Here is a 19,059-nt window from a genome sequence, read left to right on the forward strand (position 1 = left end):
AAACAAGTAAGAGGTTTGCAGACTTATGTGTGTAAATGTGACATTAAAAAGCAAACTCGAACAGCATCTCAATGATACAGCACCATTCTTGGTAACAATTGTCATATTTTTACTGTCACATGCCCAGTTATCATGTTTTAGATTTCACATATTTAATATGAGGCGTTCAAGGAACTACTTAACATAATCGTGGAGAATCTACATTTGTGTTGGGGTGGTGGAGAAAACAAAGTATTTCATTGAATCTCCTGTGTGCCTAGTAGCATTTTACCATTTCTCAGCTCTTACTTTGGTATAAGCATGTTGTACTTATCTTGCTATCTTTCTCTCGCATCTCTCATAAAGAGCATAACACCTTCCTTTTCAATCTGTCTACAGTCACTACTCTCTTTCAGCTTGTCTCTTCATTGTGTCTGTGACTACGCAGTTTTTGGAGATCCACCCAATCTACTTTACTTTGCTCATTGTTTCTATCACTATTTTGATGTATCCTGTGTCGTTTTCTGCAACCCTATCTTTATCTTTACAAGTTCATTTTTGTTTCTTATTTTCATTCTTTTTTTAATCTAATATGTGAAATATTTTTTCTTCGTGTCCTTTATGATTCATCTCTATACCCTTTATCATTTTTCCCATCCTTGTTCTGCAGCTTACTCTTTTCATTTATTACATTTATTTCTCCTGTTTTTTCCCAGTTCGTTCCACTTCACAGCTGTTCCCCTTCCCTTTCATCTTGTTTCCTTCTTGACTCTTCTTTCTACCTTATTTCTATCTCCCTTGCGGCTCCCCCACCTACAAAACTGAATCTCCCCTGCTTGCCAGAGCACAGACATCGGCATACCTTAAGATGCCTCCAGGCCCTGAACGCTCTCTATGTGAATACTTTGCATAAAAAAGTGATTCATCTAATGATCTTTGATTCATTCATGAATTTTTGGGGGTTTTTGAACTACAGAACGCATAAACTCCATTAGGATTGCTAGGCGTAAATGTATTGTAGCTAAGCCATATTAACATAGGCATAAGAGAGGTGATACTGGATCATAAATTCAAAGCTGTTCCAAACTGGGGCCCCCAAAAAACATTTGGCCCAGGGTTCCCAAAATCATTAAAATGCCCCTGGCAACAGTATAGGGTTATTGTGGTGAGCCTGCACATTTTGGCCCATATTATTCACATTGCACATTTACATTGTTTGCACTGGGCGCACCTTAACAATGGAAATGCACTGCATGATAGTAAATGAGCTGCCTGGAGGGCAGCCGCAAACTTGCGTTGCCCTGGGGGCAGTGCATTTCTGTGAAAAGACGGCGCGGCAGCTTTGAGGCTGCTCCGTGTTTGCACAGTGCAAGGGGCACCCCGTCTGCACTTTGAAGGAGGACTAGTGACTGCATTTGCCTGCAAGAGGATGTCTGTGGGTTCATGGGATCTCCTTTTCCCCTCCAGAGGGCTCCCATCAGGGATGCACTGTCAATGCGCCTCCTCATAGCTTCTTTGACTCTGCATCCATGTCTGTAATAAAGCACAGGTGCAGGGCAAATGAATTCCCTCATTTGCATGGGGCCACTTACCCATGCAAACGAGGGAATGCCCTCAGAAGATAGCACAGTAGCTTTATGTGCGCCAGCGCTATCAGTATTAAAGAAGGGGACACACAAGCGTCTACAGCCCCTTCTGTAATACCAAAGTACCCCGGGCATGCAAAACGGGCGCAAATGCCCTTTGCGTCCCAGGGCTCTTCTATTATACGGCCCCATGTCGCATTATAAAATTACGTGGTGCACGCAGTACAACCGGCAAAATGTTCGTCAGCACCAACCATGAAGGCTGGATACTGTAAAGTTGGAGCATGTCAAAGTGCGTCCCACGGTTAGTGGTTGTAGGGGAATGTGTAGGGGGGGGTTAACATAGGCAAGCCACTCTTTACAAATAAAGGTGGAATGATTGCCACCCCAGGCGGGATTATACTGCGCAATGAAGGTGGGAATCTTTTGTGCTAAAAAATGTTCCTTTACATTTATACTTTAAAGCCCCCAGACTTACCTCACAGTTCACCCAAAAGTGGCCAAGCGCAAGCCTCCTGAAAAACGTGTGACATTCATAGAAGCATATTTTGTGATAATACTGACACATTTACCATTTTATGATTACCTCGTCACAGCCCCATAAGACGTGAAAGCAGCATTACTACCTACAAACATAGCCAGGCAACGAGAAAGCTGAAATTCTTAAAACAAGTGATGTACATGTACCCTACTGCGAAGTATTTACACACACTCACAAAAACATCAGAAGTCATGTAGGAGTGAGTGTCCATTGACACTGGGCTTTGCGCAGGTGCATGGCCCTATTTCATACGGACGAGACATTCAAAGCAAGACAGGAAGTGACATTTCTGGTTTCACTAAACACAGAAAAGGGAAGTTCTGTTCACCTTGTTCCCTTGTCAGCTGGATTCAAGGCAGCCTGCAACAAAACCACACTGCCGCATTAATTCAGAGAAGTACCCAGCAAACTGGAATTAGGTGATATTCGATAGATACATTTGACCACAGATTATTTGTTAACACTTGAGATAGTACCGCTGTTTTACGAAGAAGGTATAAATAAGAATAAACAAAGGATACAGGCACAGAAGCATTTTACCTGCTCGATTTAACCAAGGAATGCACCAAACGTGTTAGTTTTGCTAAATGTGAGCTTCCGCAATATGAGCTGACTTGTAATAAAGTGCTTTGTACAATAACATATTTACATGGGAGCTGGGCCAGTTGGAGAGCCTTACAGACAAAACACAGCCAATACACTGGTGGATAAATCAAATCCTTCTTTCAGGAGACAAGCCCATGCCTGCCTTGCCAGTCCACAGTGCGTTCCTTAAATCCCCCTTCAGTGAGAAGCAGCCTCCTCGAGCTACCTTTTTCCAATAGTGGAAGATACCAGGGGAAGGGTCTTCGCTGTAACAGATTTCCTTGCTGTGTATGTGCCGCAAAGTCTGTTTGCATTGGTTGTAATCCTGCAGCAGTCAGCGCCCTCCTCTTTTTGCGTACCTCAGTTCTACAGTAGGCCTAGTAGGTCCCAGGAACCCTGCCAGCAGAGGGTCTATAGACAAATCCCATGAGCCAAAAATGCTCCGCCATTCAAGTAGGCACTACATTTGTGCATTCATGTTTACCTCCTCTGTGTGCAGTTCTGCATTATATGCAAGCCAAAGGGTCAACCTCCCTCTCATCAGTTGCAATTGCTTTTTAAAATCTCCAACACTTTCCTCCCAAGAGTGGGTTTCCACAGATGAACAAAACTTTTCATGTTGACGATCAGTCTCCCGCTCTTCATGTCCTCGTATCCTGCGACTAGATATTGTAAACCTGAAATCACAAAACAAGTACATTGAAACAGGAGAGCACAAAAGAGAACTCTCTACCACAGTAAACATAAGTGCATGTTTCAAATGTGCATGTCATTGTTCTGATCCTTGACTGATTTGGCACACACCAGTCTTTGAGCTATTGTTGTGTAAAGATGATTTGTTTGTAAGGTGCCAAACGTGTCACAGAAGCGAACTTAGGACACCCACATTCTGCCTCTGAGGACTGATTGTAGCCGAGGCAGCTGGGATACCACCAAACATAAGGCCGCCCACTTGCTTTTTTTAAATTGAGGACACTGTGCTTTCAGGAGTGAATCAAGAGCTAGAATTATGAGAGAGAGTACCTCTTATTTGGCTCTTAATTCTAATTTGAAAGAAATCCACCATTCCTGACAAAACCGCATTGTACTCAGGCCCCAAAAATGCTTTTCGCACCTTTATTTGAGCTGCACCAAAAAAATGTAACTGTTTTTAAAAAAAAAGTTAAATCCTCGATTCACCATAATATTGAAAACAAATAATTACTTTAACACCTGCTCGCATCTCTTCACCCAGTAAGACTTTGACCAGCACCCGTCAAAAATTCTCCATCATGTTGAGGAACATCAATGATTCCATTCCTGCCTGAGAGGACTTGAAGACCATCTGCTGTCTGGGATATTCCTGGATGTCTCTCTATTCAAAAGATGTCTAGACATCAACACCAACCACTTCTTGAGAGTCCCTTGCTCTTCCTCTTTGATCACAATCATAATTAGTCCCTTTCCCCCTTCTTCCAATCCACTTTCACGATCAAGGATTAGACTTCAAATTCTTGTTAAATGAAACACTTTTAGACCCATCCTATACTTCAAAAGACTGCAAATAACTGTCCAACACAGACAATCAGCCCCTTGTTCGAGGTTTTGCTGGGGATCAGGACTCTGGATCAAACAGGTGTTTGCACCCAATCCTGGATTCTGAATTGTGCAAATTCCACATGAACTGAGATTTTGAAAAAACTAGAGATAGGGGAAAACCTTGTTGGAAAATCAGACCCACGTGTGATCTCTAATTTTGATGTGCAAAACTCAGAACAGGGTGGCAGAATAGCCTGAGAAAAAAGGCTCAATTTTATAGTTCAGGAAAAAAGGCATTCTTTTACAGTCCTACGAGTCTAACATACTCAGCGCAAAATGTGATTTCAGTTTTTTTGCCCCACAGATAGGCGCACCAACATTAAACTGGTCAAGGGAGATTGCCCTAATCAAGCACACATGACCGGAGGGGGTACTTGTGCTCCTAAAACACCATATAGTCAGATGCCACATGAGTTAGGAACACATAGCAAATCAGAGCCTAGCGCACATAGTGATTGTGCGCTCCCCATGCCGGATATCTGGACACATTCACCACTGACCACACTGTGTCCATGCAGGTTAAGACCCACCTGTAATAACCATTGGCCATTAATTTATGAATCTAAAGGCAATAACCAACATTCCTAACCATATATGGAATGCCAGAAATCCTTATTGCTTCTTGTAATATTGTGTATAAAGAGAGCACACGCTTGATGTAAATTGAGGCAGTCCTCAGACCTAGTGCCTGTAACTGTTCTCCCGGCCAAACTGTTCAATTAAACAAACTGTTTCTGTTTGCCAAGCTCCTCTTTTCTTCTGTTTTTTAAGGAAATCTGATTTGAGCAACACATGCTGCGATTTGTTGGCCCAAACATATACTGTGATATGTGAAACTACAAAGTGCAGCATAAATTTGATTGGCTGAAAGTTACTGTCAGGATATTGGACAAATTGACAACTATGTAAGGTTAGTTATGAGAACAGAAAATGGGATTTGGATGGCACTCTACTGACTCCCCTTGTGGGCCCACATCATCTTCAAAACTAGCTGTATCATTTACAAAAGTCCACATGACACGCCACCTATCTGGCTGACAAGTTCACCATCTTTTCTGCCAACACACAGCCAAGATACCAACAGACTTGAGACGAGTGTTAAAAAAAAGCAATAGGCCTTTTCCATCTCTTCATTCGGGACAAGGATAAATTCCTGTATCCACCACAATCATGCTCCAATTTTTAAAGAAGGCTTTATCATGATGCAGTTACAGTCCACAAATCGTCTAACTCTCAAATCACTTGTTGGCTGTATCCCTGCTTTAGACACAGTAGCCTTTGGCTAGATTCACACTGTACACGTTCAGCATATAAACAAACACACAATAGAAAGACAGAGGATGCAAATGGAGAGACAGTATGCATGGAATGGAAAGCACGGACATATGAGACACTGCTGTACGAGTATTTGAAATGCATAGGCCTAGATTTTCCCCCGGAAGCTCTTCTTAAGGACCTAGTTTGAAGGCTGGCTGAGAGACACAGAGGGCCAATTGGTTGTGTCTGAAGGCTGCACTTCACCAGACAGCAAGGACAGCATACCTCCATCATGCCGAAGACCAACTTTGTTTTTTTTATTTCAGCCCCTGTCCCACCAATGCCATCCACAGAAAATCAAATAAAAGTTGGACTTCTGTGAACGGCATTGATGTAATTATCTCATTATTGCCTGCTCCATACTCAGCCCAAGCTCACAAGGGCAAGCTGTCCCCTCGGGACAGCTTCTATATTGTAAATGGATATCACCCTCTTTCAGAAGTCATTGTTTGCTCAAACACAATTGCTGTCACAAACCATTGATACATTGCATTGCCATTGAGATGGAAGAGGAGGTGCCCCTTTCATGCCCCTCCACTTTCCTAATCACAGAGTCAGAAAGTATATTTTGTGAGTTCCAGAAATGTTTCTCACTCACAAGCTACCTTTTGTATATAGCAATTTATTTTATGTGGTCGTAAAGTTTGCAATTTTGCGAATTGCAGGATTGTGACCTCCAAACAGTTTTGTGCATTTGGCCCATACATTTCTAGGCACTGCTAAATTCCCTGGTACACAAAGCAGAGTAGGGCCCTCACAGTGTGCACACACCCACTGCACTTCCCACTGTGTGACTTGTATGCTTCTGTATTATTGTTGATTTAAACGAGAATTCCTTGTTCTAAGTATTCCGTTTTTGAAGGTTGCGAACCAAGACCTTTTATGTCCTTTTATCCCATTTACAGTACATTTTCATTAACTACTTTAGGCGGGCCTAAATTTGTATTTTTATCCCATTACTTTGTGGTTACCCATTCATAGTCCTCTAAATGAGCTGCTAAATTCTACCATTTTGAGCATTGTGTACTGCTTGAACATTTGCAACTTTTCACTACATTTGACCACCTCCTCCTGATTTTGCCCGCCAGTCTCCCATGTCCCCCGCAAGCCTAAGAGCACCAAGAAATTATGTATATGTCACCCAATTTTGGCAATGTAGTCAGTGCTTAATTTGAGCCGGTGCTTTCCGGTGCTCGGCACCAGCACTTAATTGGCAGCACCCAGTCTGTGCAGTCTGCCACAAGGTGGCGCTGTCTAGCTAATTTAGAGACAATGACAGCAGCAGTTAATTATTAACTCAATATACATTTAAAATTACGATTACTGCTGTAATGAGGATAGACAGTCCAGGTAAGTTTCCATGTAGATTGATTATAAGCAAGATGTTACAAGGATGAAAGCCCCACCAGGAGCAGCCTCCCTGCTGCTCAGTCCCTACTCCAACAGACACTGTTTCTCATCCAAAATTCCATAACCAGCTCTCCCACCAACATTCCACTCCACAGACACACTGGGTGAGCAGCAGGTATAGCAATTACCTGCCACCCAAGCCATTCTTATAGCTTTTGGGGGCCTGAAATAGACGGGATTGTCACACTTGTAGGAGTGTGAATGTTGGTACTTCTGTTGTTACTATCTTTGGCAGCACTGGCAGGGGCAATTTGTGGCACAAGGTGCAGTAGCCTCCTGACGACAGCCCTGGCGAGATATTTTTTTGCAACTTAAGCAACGGACAAGTGGTATATGTTGTAACATCAGAAGGGGTCGGAGAGTACGTGATTGAATTTCTTTACCGCTGGCATTTTAGTGAATCGATGTCCCTGTGACCCTTCTATGCAAATTTCCTTCCAAGCATCTAATGTTGCCTGATGCAGAGAGCAGAGACGGGACAATGACAAATACGAAGGCCATCACTGGTAGAGTATTAAAGAAATTAATAGTTCCACCAGAGGCAGGCAGAAAAACGGCTTCCATCACAAAGCTGTCAGGGACATGGGAGATGAAAACAAAACAGAATATACAGCCCGATTCATGAAAGGAAATTGCGCTCGTAAAGGGCCAGATTCTGAGAATCTGGCCCTTTGCAAGTGCGATTTTTGCATTTGGGATTCATCATCCCAAATGCAAAAATCGCTATTTGCGATATCGCATATTTGCGAGGAATTGGATTTAAGGAATCTCTATTAGAGATTCCTTAAATGCAATTCATGAACCAATTTTGAATAGCGAATTCGCAATATTTGGTCGCTATTTGCCACGAAGTCTGACTTCGTGGTAAATAGCGAAAAAGTAGAAAAAAGCACTTTAGTGCATTTTTCTCTGTTGCATGTTACACACACACATGTCCTTTGGACATGTGTGTGCGCAACACCTGTGTAAATTTGCATTTCAGGGGTGCTACAGGGTGTCCTTTGGACACCCTTGGCACCCTTGAAATCGCTATCTTATTTGCAAATAAGGAATGTGTAGGAATCGCAATTTATTTTGCGATTCCTACATGAATCCCGTTTTGCGAGTCTGTAATAGCGATTCCTTATGAATCGCTATTAAAGACTCGCAAAACGGGTGTTTGATGAATCTACCTATTAGTTTTCAGAAAGAAGCTGGTGGAGAAGTGTGGCTCACTGGTTAGAGCAGGCAGACCCTGAAGCAGAGGTCAGACCAGGGTTCAATTCCCGACACGGCAGGGTCTTGAGCTCAAATGTCCATGGAATCGATAATTCTCGTTTCGGTGCCTGACCTAATCATGGGTTCACACTCTGCAACTCTGGGCATTAAGCTTGCTTAATCTCCACAACGGCCCCCCCGCGGCGGGATGCCTGGCTTTCACCTTGGTGATGCCCTGTAGGGGCTATCTCACAGGGAAAAGCCAGGACGGGTTCCCAAGGCAAGTGCGGAGATACCCCTTCGGGGGTCGATTCTGGCGCTATATAAGAAACATAATAATAAAAATAAAGCTGCAAGACAGTTTAAAGCCAACATCAAAAGGCAAGAACAGCACAAAAATATTGAAACATCTATGCAGACATTTTTTTCTCTATCATTTGTATGTGCACTGAGAGAGAAGAAACTGCTCATTTTCTTGTCACAGCTCAAAAAACGTAAACTCCATTTAGCAAGGGGACGTGGCTGCCGAGCTGAATCACCGCCTCTACCACGATTCCAGTCAGGGGTCCCGATTTCCATGGAGGAAGCCGAGACTAATGGAAGCTGTCCCTCTTGCAATTGCAGTCACATCTGAGTATTTCTCATGATGTCCGCAAGACAGAAAGGATCCGAATGCATAAACACTCCGCACAGATGCCTATGTTCACACTGGCAAGTGAAGCAGGAATATTGAGATACTTGTCATCCTCCACCATTGTTTGTTAGCAGTGGTTGTTGTCTACATGCATTAGCACTGGGTTGGCCCTATTGGCTTTGGCAATTCTTATTTGTAATTGAACCCATCTGGACAGTCAAGACCATGTCACCTTTTTCATCTTCACAGTACTGAGAAAAACGCTCTTACTGTGATTTGCAGAGTGCACGGAAATCAAATTCAATCATTTTAGAAACCCTGTTGTTCATACAAAAGAGCCAATCTTTCATTAATGTATGTGAAAATGTAGTGCCTTTTATATAGCCATGTTTGTAGAGAATTACAAAGTGGCCTCGGTTGATATCCTTAGAGATATACTTCTCGGATCTATGACAGAATTTCGACAGACAGAATTTCGACCTACACAAATATCGGCGTAATTATATCGATAGCAAAAAATATCGACGCCCTATGTACAACATGGTAAGTACCAAAATATCGAAAAATTAATATCGATGTTAAAAATATCGTTGTTAAATATATCGATTATTTTTAAATTTAAAATAACATTAAAAAAACTGTAAATAATACTTATTAATTACTTAAACATATTTAAATATATGTAATAATTGTTAAAAAAATAATAATACATATTTAATAAAAAAATAAAATGATAAATCATATATAATATATAATTACTTAACAATAATTACTATTCCCACTCCAGTGGGTGCAACAGTAGGGAAAACTGACCCTGAACACTAAAAATACCCCTTTACCCAAAAACCTAAAACTGACCCTGAACCCTAAAAATACCCCTTTACCCATAAACTGAAAACTGACCCTGAACCCTAAAAATACCCCTTTACCAAAGAACTGAAAACTGACCCTGAACCCTAAAAATACCCCTTTACCAAAGAACTGAAAACTGACCCTGAACCCAAAAAATACCCCTTTACCCAAAAACTGAAAACTGACCCTGAACCCTAAAAATACCCCTTTACCCAAAAACTGAAAACTGACCCTGAACCCTAAAAATACCCCTTTACCAAAGAACTGAAAACTGACCCTGAACCCCAAAAATACCCCTTTACCCAAAAGCTGAAAACTGACCCTGAACCCTAAAAATACCCCTTTACCCAAAAACTGAAAACTGACCCTGAACCCTAAAAATACCCCTTTACCCAAAAACTGAAAACTGACCCTGAACCCTAAAAATACCCCTTTACCCAAAAACTGAAAACTGACCCTGAACCCTAAAAATACCCCTTTACCCAAAAACTGAAAACTGACCCTGAACCCTAAAAATACCCCTTTACCCAAAAACTGAAAACTGACCCTGAACCCTAAAAATACCCCTTTACCCAAAATTAATTAATATTACAAATAAATTACTTCCCACCCTATTCCCCTAAAAACCCACAACCCGCTCCAGTAGTAAAACATATAATTTAGTTAAAAATATACATAAATTATCAATTAATTAATCAATTAATCAATTAAAATAAATCATTGCCAATTAATATTTAATTGCAAAATAAATTAATCATTGAAAAATAATTATTTAATTACAAATAAATTACTTCCCACCCTATTCCCCTATAAACCCACAACCCGCTGTGGTAGTAAAACATATTATTTACTTTTATATATTTTTAAATTATAAAAACATATTAAACACATATTATAACAATTAATTTAAATACTTAACTAATATTTCTAACACATATTAGTAAATCGAAATTACTTACATCGATATATATGCTATCGATATTAGTAATTTCGATATTACTTACCTTAGGGTCGATATTCTGGCCATCGATATTCTGGACATCGATATTCTGTCCCATCGATATTAGCAACTCGATATAAGTGTAGGTCGAAATTAAAAACTCGATATTTTGACTGTTTACCATACTTCTCTTCTAAAATTATAGGCGAACAGTTAACATAATCCATAGCCCCCGTCTTAGTATGGCTAAACTGCTCTGCAATGGAAGTCCTCCAACAGTTAATTTATTAACCAGTTCGATGCTGATGACGGAACCGCTCCGTCATCAGCTGCGGGTGCACTGTGCTGATGACGGAGCGGTTCCGTCTTGGCCCGGCCGCCGCGCCTGCGCGGCGCTGATTTCGCGCCTGCGCGCCACGCTCTATTAGGCGGGCGGGGCCATGACAGAACCGCTCCGTCACGAGCACAGAGCAACCGGGGCTGGTGACGGAGCGGTTCTGTCACCAGCATGCGGCTGCCGTGCGGCCGCCCCGCCCTTTTAGCGCTGCGGCGGAATAGCCGCCGCAGCAATGTGGGTAATAAGTCCCCGATATACCTTTCTTTTATAGACCTTAATTCAGCATTCAACCAAGTGCTTAATTTGAGCCAGTGGTTTCCGGTGCTCAGGACCAGCACTTAATCATCAACACCAGCGCTTGAGCACCAGTTAAGGACACATTCATTTTTGGTGGGCACTGGGAGATTGGGTGATTCGCTCAGAATCACAGGATGTTGAGCTGATGTGGAGACTCGTACCTGGTTCCCCAGCTCCGAAGTCAGCAGCTCTGGTCATTGGGCCACATCCCTTCTCCACTGGTACGGTTTGTTGGCTCTGTGTTAGGCAGTGCTAACAGGAGAAATGGGCTGGTCGAAGCTGCCTCCTGACGAGAGCCCCGGCACTTCCTTTGTTTTTTTTTACAAATTCACCACTGAATGCTATCAACGCCCACGCTGCCGTTGAAAGCATCATTCAAAACCGTGTTGCAAGATCGTGTGACTCAGGAGGGGGGGCAGGAACGAAAAGGGCCCCTGAGAGTCCTGCAAGATCAAGGAACAGTGCATCCCAAAGAACGAAATATACAATCTAATTACGGTTCGTGCACACTTCTGCCTTTCCAAAGAAAGTACACTCTTCTCCTGAATCTAATTGTCAGCTTAGACTGAAATGGGCAGATCAGATGAACGCCTACTTTGGCGTCTTGCATGTTTAAGAAAACATGGGCTGTGCTGCACAGGAGAGGCATGCCTCACACAAACATGCCTGCCCTGTGTGTCCGCAGCTGCAGGCCGCCGGCATTCAAAAACAAATCCACGCTGAGCCACCTAAAGGCGAACAGGCTGCAGGGGGGACTGGGCGAGCACCTGGACACGCGCCAGAGGGCACATGTTTCACCCAGAAGCTGCTCTTTACTGCAGCCCATCACCCAGAGACATAAGGAACAATGTCAGAGACGCTCAGATGTACACAGGGTGGCATGACCTCCAGATGCATCTTAAAGCTGGATGGTTAAAGCTACGGCCTGATCCAGGTTTCAAGGTCAGACAAGGTTACTGGTTGCCCTGGGCCTATGTACATGCACAGGCGTCATATTACTTCATTCCATACGTGTCCGAGAGGTTGGTTAAAAAAATAAACAATATACATGAGGCCTGAGACATCCGGATTACTTTAGCAAGCTGCAGGCCATAGCAAGGCCTAAATGGGGTGAGTGGGATCTCGCTTACAGATAATAATAACAGATACTGATAACACAAAGGTTGCATTGTAGTTGAAAAAGTGCATGGTTTCTAGAACGAGCAGGACAAAAATAAATGGATCTCAGGTATGCAATCAGAAGAGAGGACCCCAGTGCTGCAAAAAACTAAGCGCAAACATTAATTTATCCAAAATATGACGTAGTTAACGATAGCATAAATATGAATTTACTTTTATCCTGCAGGTAATTCGAGAAAAGGGATATTTATTACACTTACAAGAGATGGTTAATCTTTTCTGATTTTTCGACTATGTTTTTCTTAGTTACTTTTGTTTACAAATAGCGGTAGGTCTGGCATGCAGATTGACTGTTGTGTTGACTAGAAGGTTTTCATTTCTAGCTCTTTGACTTACAGTTTTCATAAAGACTTTGAGGCATATTTACAAGCCCCTTACGTCACTTTTGCGCTGTTGTTGCGTCACTTTTGTGACGCAGTGGCGGCGTAAAATTTGTGGCCCATTTACAACGTGACGCATCTATGGAGATGCGTCACGTTGTAAAGCCCTGTGTGACATTATACCTGCGTCAGGTATAAATTATGCAGGGTAGGCATTCCCACACAGGAAAACCTCGTAAAAGTGACGCAGTGAAATCTACAATATTTCACTGCAACACTTTTAGGATGCCACTGCGTCAAAACCTTACGCCTGGTTGGCGTAAGGAGTGACGGAGTGAAATGGAAATAGGCTGCAACACACATTGATGGAGTTGCGTCGTGCTTGCAACAAGACTCCAGCAATGCATGACTTTTCCATCAACAGATGCGTCAGAATTTCTGATGCATCTGTCAATCCTTGCACCATGGTGCGCCTTATTGTAAATACGCCGCATCCATGGTGACGCAAGGGTTTCGCATGGTGGCGCTGGGAAAGTGACGCATCTCTACAGATGCGTCACCTTCGTGTAAATCTGCCCTTCTATTTCTTTGGTGGTTTTGCTCTGCCGTTGATCATGTGAAAACCCTTCACCCCGTGACATCACCAAATCACATCACACATAGAAATGAGTGCATATGAGATGTGGCTTCCATGGTGCATACCCTATAGCAATGGAGGGGGAAGTGTAATTTCTGGGCAGAGCAGGTTTCTTATGCTACAAATATCCTCTGTGCGTATCTATGCTGTGTGAAGCCAAACAGGTGTAGTCTATGGGAATATTCTCTGGCGAGGTGGTTTGTGTATCCCGCATAGCTTTAGGGGGGTAGACTGACACTGCTGACTCTGTAGGCGGTCAATCATCCTGTAGCGTTGGTGTCCATGTGTGCACATGCATACACATATACACACACACACACAATCTGTTGGAGAAGAGTGTCCCAGTCCTGGGAGGTGATTTAAGTTTGTAGGGATGAACAAGCAGGCCGCGCCCATACTTATACACCCCATAAACTATACACACAAGCACCAACAACCACCGGGTATTGAAAGGGCAGAGGGAGAACAGCCCTTCTAGGGCACAGAGTGTAGGACAATTTGGAGTGTCCTCCTACCCCATCAGACACCAGATGTGATGCTGGAAGTACTGAATCTAATGTTTGGAAGGGACCTCAGATTATGCATAACCCTTGTGCAGACATATAAATAAACAAACATTTACAAATGCAATAAGTTTGACCTTGCTTGACCCTCCTTCGAAAACCTGGGTTATCTGAAAAGAATGCACTAAGAGGACCGAGAGATCACATCAGGGGGACAAAGAGAGCACAGCAGGGGGACAGCGAGAAGACAGCAGCTAGATCAGTATGGGCACAACAGAGAGAGACAACAAAAGCACAGTGGGCAGCAAGAGCAATCCAGAGGAGAGCAAGGAGAGGACAGCAGAGGGGAGACACGGCACATGGCCCCAACAAAAAAAATACAATTGAGATATCAGGCACTCAGGTGAAAAAATCATTAAAACATTAACAACACCCCTTTGTTGCTTCCCAAATGATGGGCCTAACCCATGGAGGGGGACAAAAATCTGGGCAAACATGAAAATCCTCAAATTCCTGGGGCAGCTGGGGCAGGTTCTCTGCCCTCCTCATCATCTGCCTGTGCATCACCTAAACACCTACATTAACATCATTAACATACTCCAGTTGCAGGGCCCCCCTGCCCCCCTTGAGCTGAACGAAGCCCTCAGCCCCAATTGACTCCCAGCTGCAAAATATGTGCAGTCCATTGGTAGCAGGGGAATGGCACACTCTGGCTGAAACTCTGGAGGATGACTCCAACACAGAGATGAGGCGCCGCTGCGTCCTTGGGCTCCAACATCCACCAAGCACTTTTGCAGTCTCTACCATCGCAGGTGCTCAACAATTGCCATCAGTGGGCCAAGAGCCTGTGCTCCATGGGTGTGCCAGGGATGGCACTCTGCCTGCAGCAGCTCTAGACTTTCTCTGCAGTCCTATAGCAGAGCTGCAGGGGGTGCTGGGCAAGGTCTGGTCCTGACTTTCTGTGGGCTGGGCCAGGAGCTACCAGCGGCTTCAGCCCGCATGTGCCAGGAGTGGCTATCGAGCCTGGCTGGAGGGATGAGGTGGGCAGGTTTGTTGGGCGTTCCCCGGGGGCCTGAGGGAGAGGGTAAATGGGTCTGTGGATCTCCTCTAAGCATAGGAGGAGGGTGGGAGGGGATATGTATTACCTCGAGTCACTGTCTGCAGGGGAGGGAATATCCCTAGTGTCTATTCCACTGGAAGACGACATCTTCCTGTCTGGTGCACGGATTTCTGTGTTCTTATTTTCCCCATGGAGCATTGTTAGTAGTGGTGATAATTTTTTTTTCCGATACAGCACATGGCCTGGCAATGGTACTTTGTTTTCGCTGACAACATAGTAGGACACGGCACTGGCTCTTTTCAGGGACCACAAGAAAATGTTTCACCTTATTAGAACTAATAACAATTAGGGCTGGCTCTAATCAGTAAGGCTGAGCCTAATAGACTAAACAACGAGAGAGAATTGCCAATACTGATGCTTAATTTCAAAAACAGAGTTGAATAACAATGTAAAGACCACCATTCAATACATTTGTGTGCTAGTGAATAGCTATTTATTCTGAAATATTTAGATTGTACACAATGTTATAATTAATGCTGCAGTTCAAAACAAAATAATGTAACAACAATATAAGTCAAGACACAGAAGTGAGATAAAACCTCATACATACCCCCACTCATAATTCTCCAAACATATCACAATCAAAACAGCTTTCATTCAAACATTCACACAATGTACGCCACACAACCTGGACCAGTTGGTGAAGTACTAGGTCTGCTAAAGAGATCAAAAAAACGTTCCTAATATTCTAAGCAATACACTATCAACAATGCAATTAAATCATACAATTGAAGGCATAGTAATCAGGATTAAAGTGTAAAGACACAAATCAAGATGCAAAACTAATGAACACCAAGACACAACCAGCAGACCAGACGGCCTACGCGTTTCGAATCCTTATTGATCTCAGGATTCTCATCAGCACTCCCGGTCCAGATTGAATCAAGGACGCGGTTGTTTCCCGGTATCGCCACTGTGTGATGCCCCAGTTCCAAACAAATTGAACCACGCCCGATTCATCAGTTCACCACAGCTTAACCCCGCGTGGCACCACAAGGATGACATTGGTTCTTACCCCTGTTCCACTCACTCCAGCAAGCTGAGGATAAGATACCAGCAAGCTGAGGATATGGTGCACTTGCCTCCAGGAATCTATCTCTACGAACAAGATTTTTTGGCTCAGGATAGACTGAGCTGATTGGCCCTGATGAGAATCCTGAGATCAATAAGGATTCGAAATGCGTAGGCCGTCTGGTCTGCTGGTTGTGTCTTGGTGTTCATTAGTTTTGCATCTTGATTTGTGTCTTTACACTTTGTAATCCTTATTACTATGCCTTCAATTGTATGATTTAATTGCATTGTTGATAGTGTATTGCTTAGAATATTAGGAAAGTTTTGTTGATCTCTTTAGCAGACCCAGTACTTCACCAACTGGTGCAATTCTTCTCCAGATTGTGTGGCGTACATTGTGTGAATGTTTGAATGAAAGCTGTTTTGATTGTGATATGTTTGGAGAATTATGAGTGGGGGTATGTATGAGGTTTTATCTCACTTCTCTGTCCTGACTTATATTGTTGTTACATTATATTGTTTTGAACTGCAGCATTAATTATACAATTGTGTACAATCTAAATATTTCAGAATAAATAGCAATTCACTAGCACACAAATGTATTGCATTGTGGTCTTTACATTGTTATTCAAATCTGTTTTTGAAATTAAGCATCAGTATTGGCAATTCTCTCTTGTTGTTTAGTCACCTTATTAGAAGCACTGTGCAGCGATACTAAGATCAAACCTAAAAGTGCAGAGGTACTTCAAAAACAAAAAGCAAAAATATGGCAGCCTGAGAAAGCTGGAACAAACCATGTAGTTACACATGAGCTGCAAAGGCGATTCAAAGCCCTCCCAAAAACACCTTTGAAAAAGGCAGTGCATCGATCCTTACAGATGTTTTTAACATCATAGGATTAATTCTCAGTAGCATTGGCGTCCTTGCTTAAAGTCCGTGGCTCGCTCTTGAGCGGATATTGAACAATGAATAATTGATCAAGGTGATCCAAGTTAAGAATCCACGGCTCTGATGCTAAAACTACTCTTCGCAGGCCTCTGCCTTCTATTACTAGACGTGATATTTATAACAATAATAACTGTTCAAATGTGCCAGAAAATGTGAAGGTTAACCGTTAAGGCATTCTTTTTTCTCTGGTGTGCTGCACTTAAGCCATGTCCTGGGTGTGCTTTTTGCCTTTCTCAGGCCCTCTTTCTAGGATACTTTAAGCATATACCCTCCAGACTACATTTCGTTGCCAGATGAGGAATTCACTGCCACACATGTAGATTTCAAATGTCTGAAGCCACTCCCCCCAGTGCAATCTACCTACAGGTTCTCCTTTCCATATGAAATTGTTCATCCCAGTGTCATCTATCTACAGGTTCTCCTTTCCATATGAAATTGTTCATCCCAGTGTCATCTATCTACAGGTTCTCCTTTCCATATGAAACCACTCCTCCCAGTGCAATCTACCTACAGGTTCTCCTTTCCATATGAAATTGTTCACCCCAGTGTCATCTATCTACAGGTTCTCCTTTCCATATGAAACCACTCCTCCCGGTGCAATCTACCTACAGGTTCTCCTTTCCATATGAAATTGTTCACCCCAGTGTCATCTATCTACAGGTTCTCCTTTCCATATGAAACCACTCCTCCCAGTGCAATCTACCTACAGGTTCTCCTTTCCATATGAAATTGTTCACCCCAGTGTCATCTATCTACAGGTTCTCCTTTCCATTTGAAATTGTTCATCCCAGTGTCATCTATCTACAGGTTCTCCTTTCCATATGAAACCACTCCTCCCAGTGCAATCTACCTACAGGTTCTCCTTTCCATATGAAATTGTTCACCCCAGTGTCATCTATCTACAGGTTCTCCTTTCCATTTGAAATTGTTCATCCCAGTGTCATCTATCTACAGGTTATCCTTTCCAAAGGAAACTGCGCACTCCAGTGTCATCTACCTACAGGTTATCCTTTCCAAAGGAAACTGCTCACTCCAGTGTCATCTACTTACAGGTTATCCTTTCCAAAGGAAACTGCTCACTCCAGTGTCATCTACCTACAGGTTATCCTTTCCAAAGGAAACTGCTCACTTCAGTGCCATCTGCCTACAGGTTCTCCTTTCCATAGGAAACTGCTCACCCTAGTGTCATCTACCCATAAGATGCTCCTTTGCATAGGTGTTGGTGCTTTGGTGATTATCTCTCTAACATGAAGATCGCTTCACAAAGCTTTCTTCCATTAGTAGGTGTGAAGTATTCATGAAAATTCAGGAGACAGCGAGAAGTAAGTCACGAGTAAATCACACCTAGTTGTTGCAGTCATAGCTATGTTCCACTGTGACCAGTTAACAGTGGTCTACATGTGCCTCCGAATGAAACTTCACTCCTACCTTCCATTTGCTGTTTGGTTCTAAATATGTTACAGCCATTGTAGCCCACCATGCTGCATTTGCAACAATATTTAGGGTGTTTTAATTTCATATGTGTGGGCCTTGTATGGGATGGGCTGGTGTACGTTTATGTAGGTCAGCGCTGAATGTGAGGTCGGTGGGTGCATTTGCTAGGAGTATGCTGGAATCCACTGTGGGTTCATGTGTGAATGAGAAGCTAGATTGGTGGAGGGCGTTGGATGCGGCTGCTAGGGATGGGGGCTGCTCTCTCGCATTCTCTCTCCTTCCTGCTTCGCCGTGAAGTCACTCAGTCTTCTAGTGAGTGAGAGTGTCAGGCTGTCAGGGTTGTTTGAAGCTGCTGCAGTGCCTCTGCCAGAGTGATTCCAGCCACACTCCCTCTTCCTGTCTGATCTACCTCTCTGTATGAAGAGGTCTGCTGTCTAGGACCCACTAAGCATATCACCTGGGCCAGTTGAAAGCAGACCAGGAGAGGCTCCTATTGTGCATGGCCCTGACATGCAGGATCCATGCCGTGAATTAGTCACAGGCACTGCATGATCAGAATTGGAATAATGCTGTGGAGTTCACTGCCCTGCTCTTCCTGTAAATGCTAACCCTCTTGAGGAGGGCCTTGTCGCAACGAAGAACTGAATATCAATG

General features: G+C 43.2%; 1 protein-coding gene across 1 annotated transcript in view; it reads right to left on the minus strand.

The window, feature by feature from the left end:
• Nucleotides 1-534: 534 nt before the first annotated feature.
• Nucleotides 535-19,059, minus strand: part of NTN4 (netrin 4) — a 541,542-nt gene continuing 523,017 nt past the window's right edge. The window contains exon 10 of the mRNA XM_086919074.1: nt 535-3,368. Within this exon, the coding sequence (XP_086775200.1) occupies nt 3,232-3,368 (137 nt within the window). The 3' untranslated portion in view covers nt 535-3,231. The remainder of the gene's footprint in view (nt 3,369-19,059) is intronic.

The sequence above is a fragment of the Lissotriton vulgaris genome, chromosome 1_1 (assembly GCF_964263255.1).
Source record: "Lissotriton vulgaris chromosome 1_1, aLisVul1.2, whole genome shotgun sequence".
In the NCBI taxonomy this organism is placed as follows: domain Eukaryota; kingdom Metazoa; phylum Chordata; class Amphibia; order Caudata; family Salamandridae; genus Lissotriton; species Lissotriton vulgaris.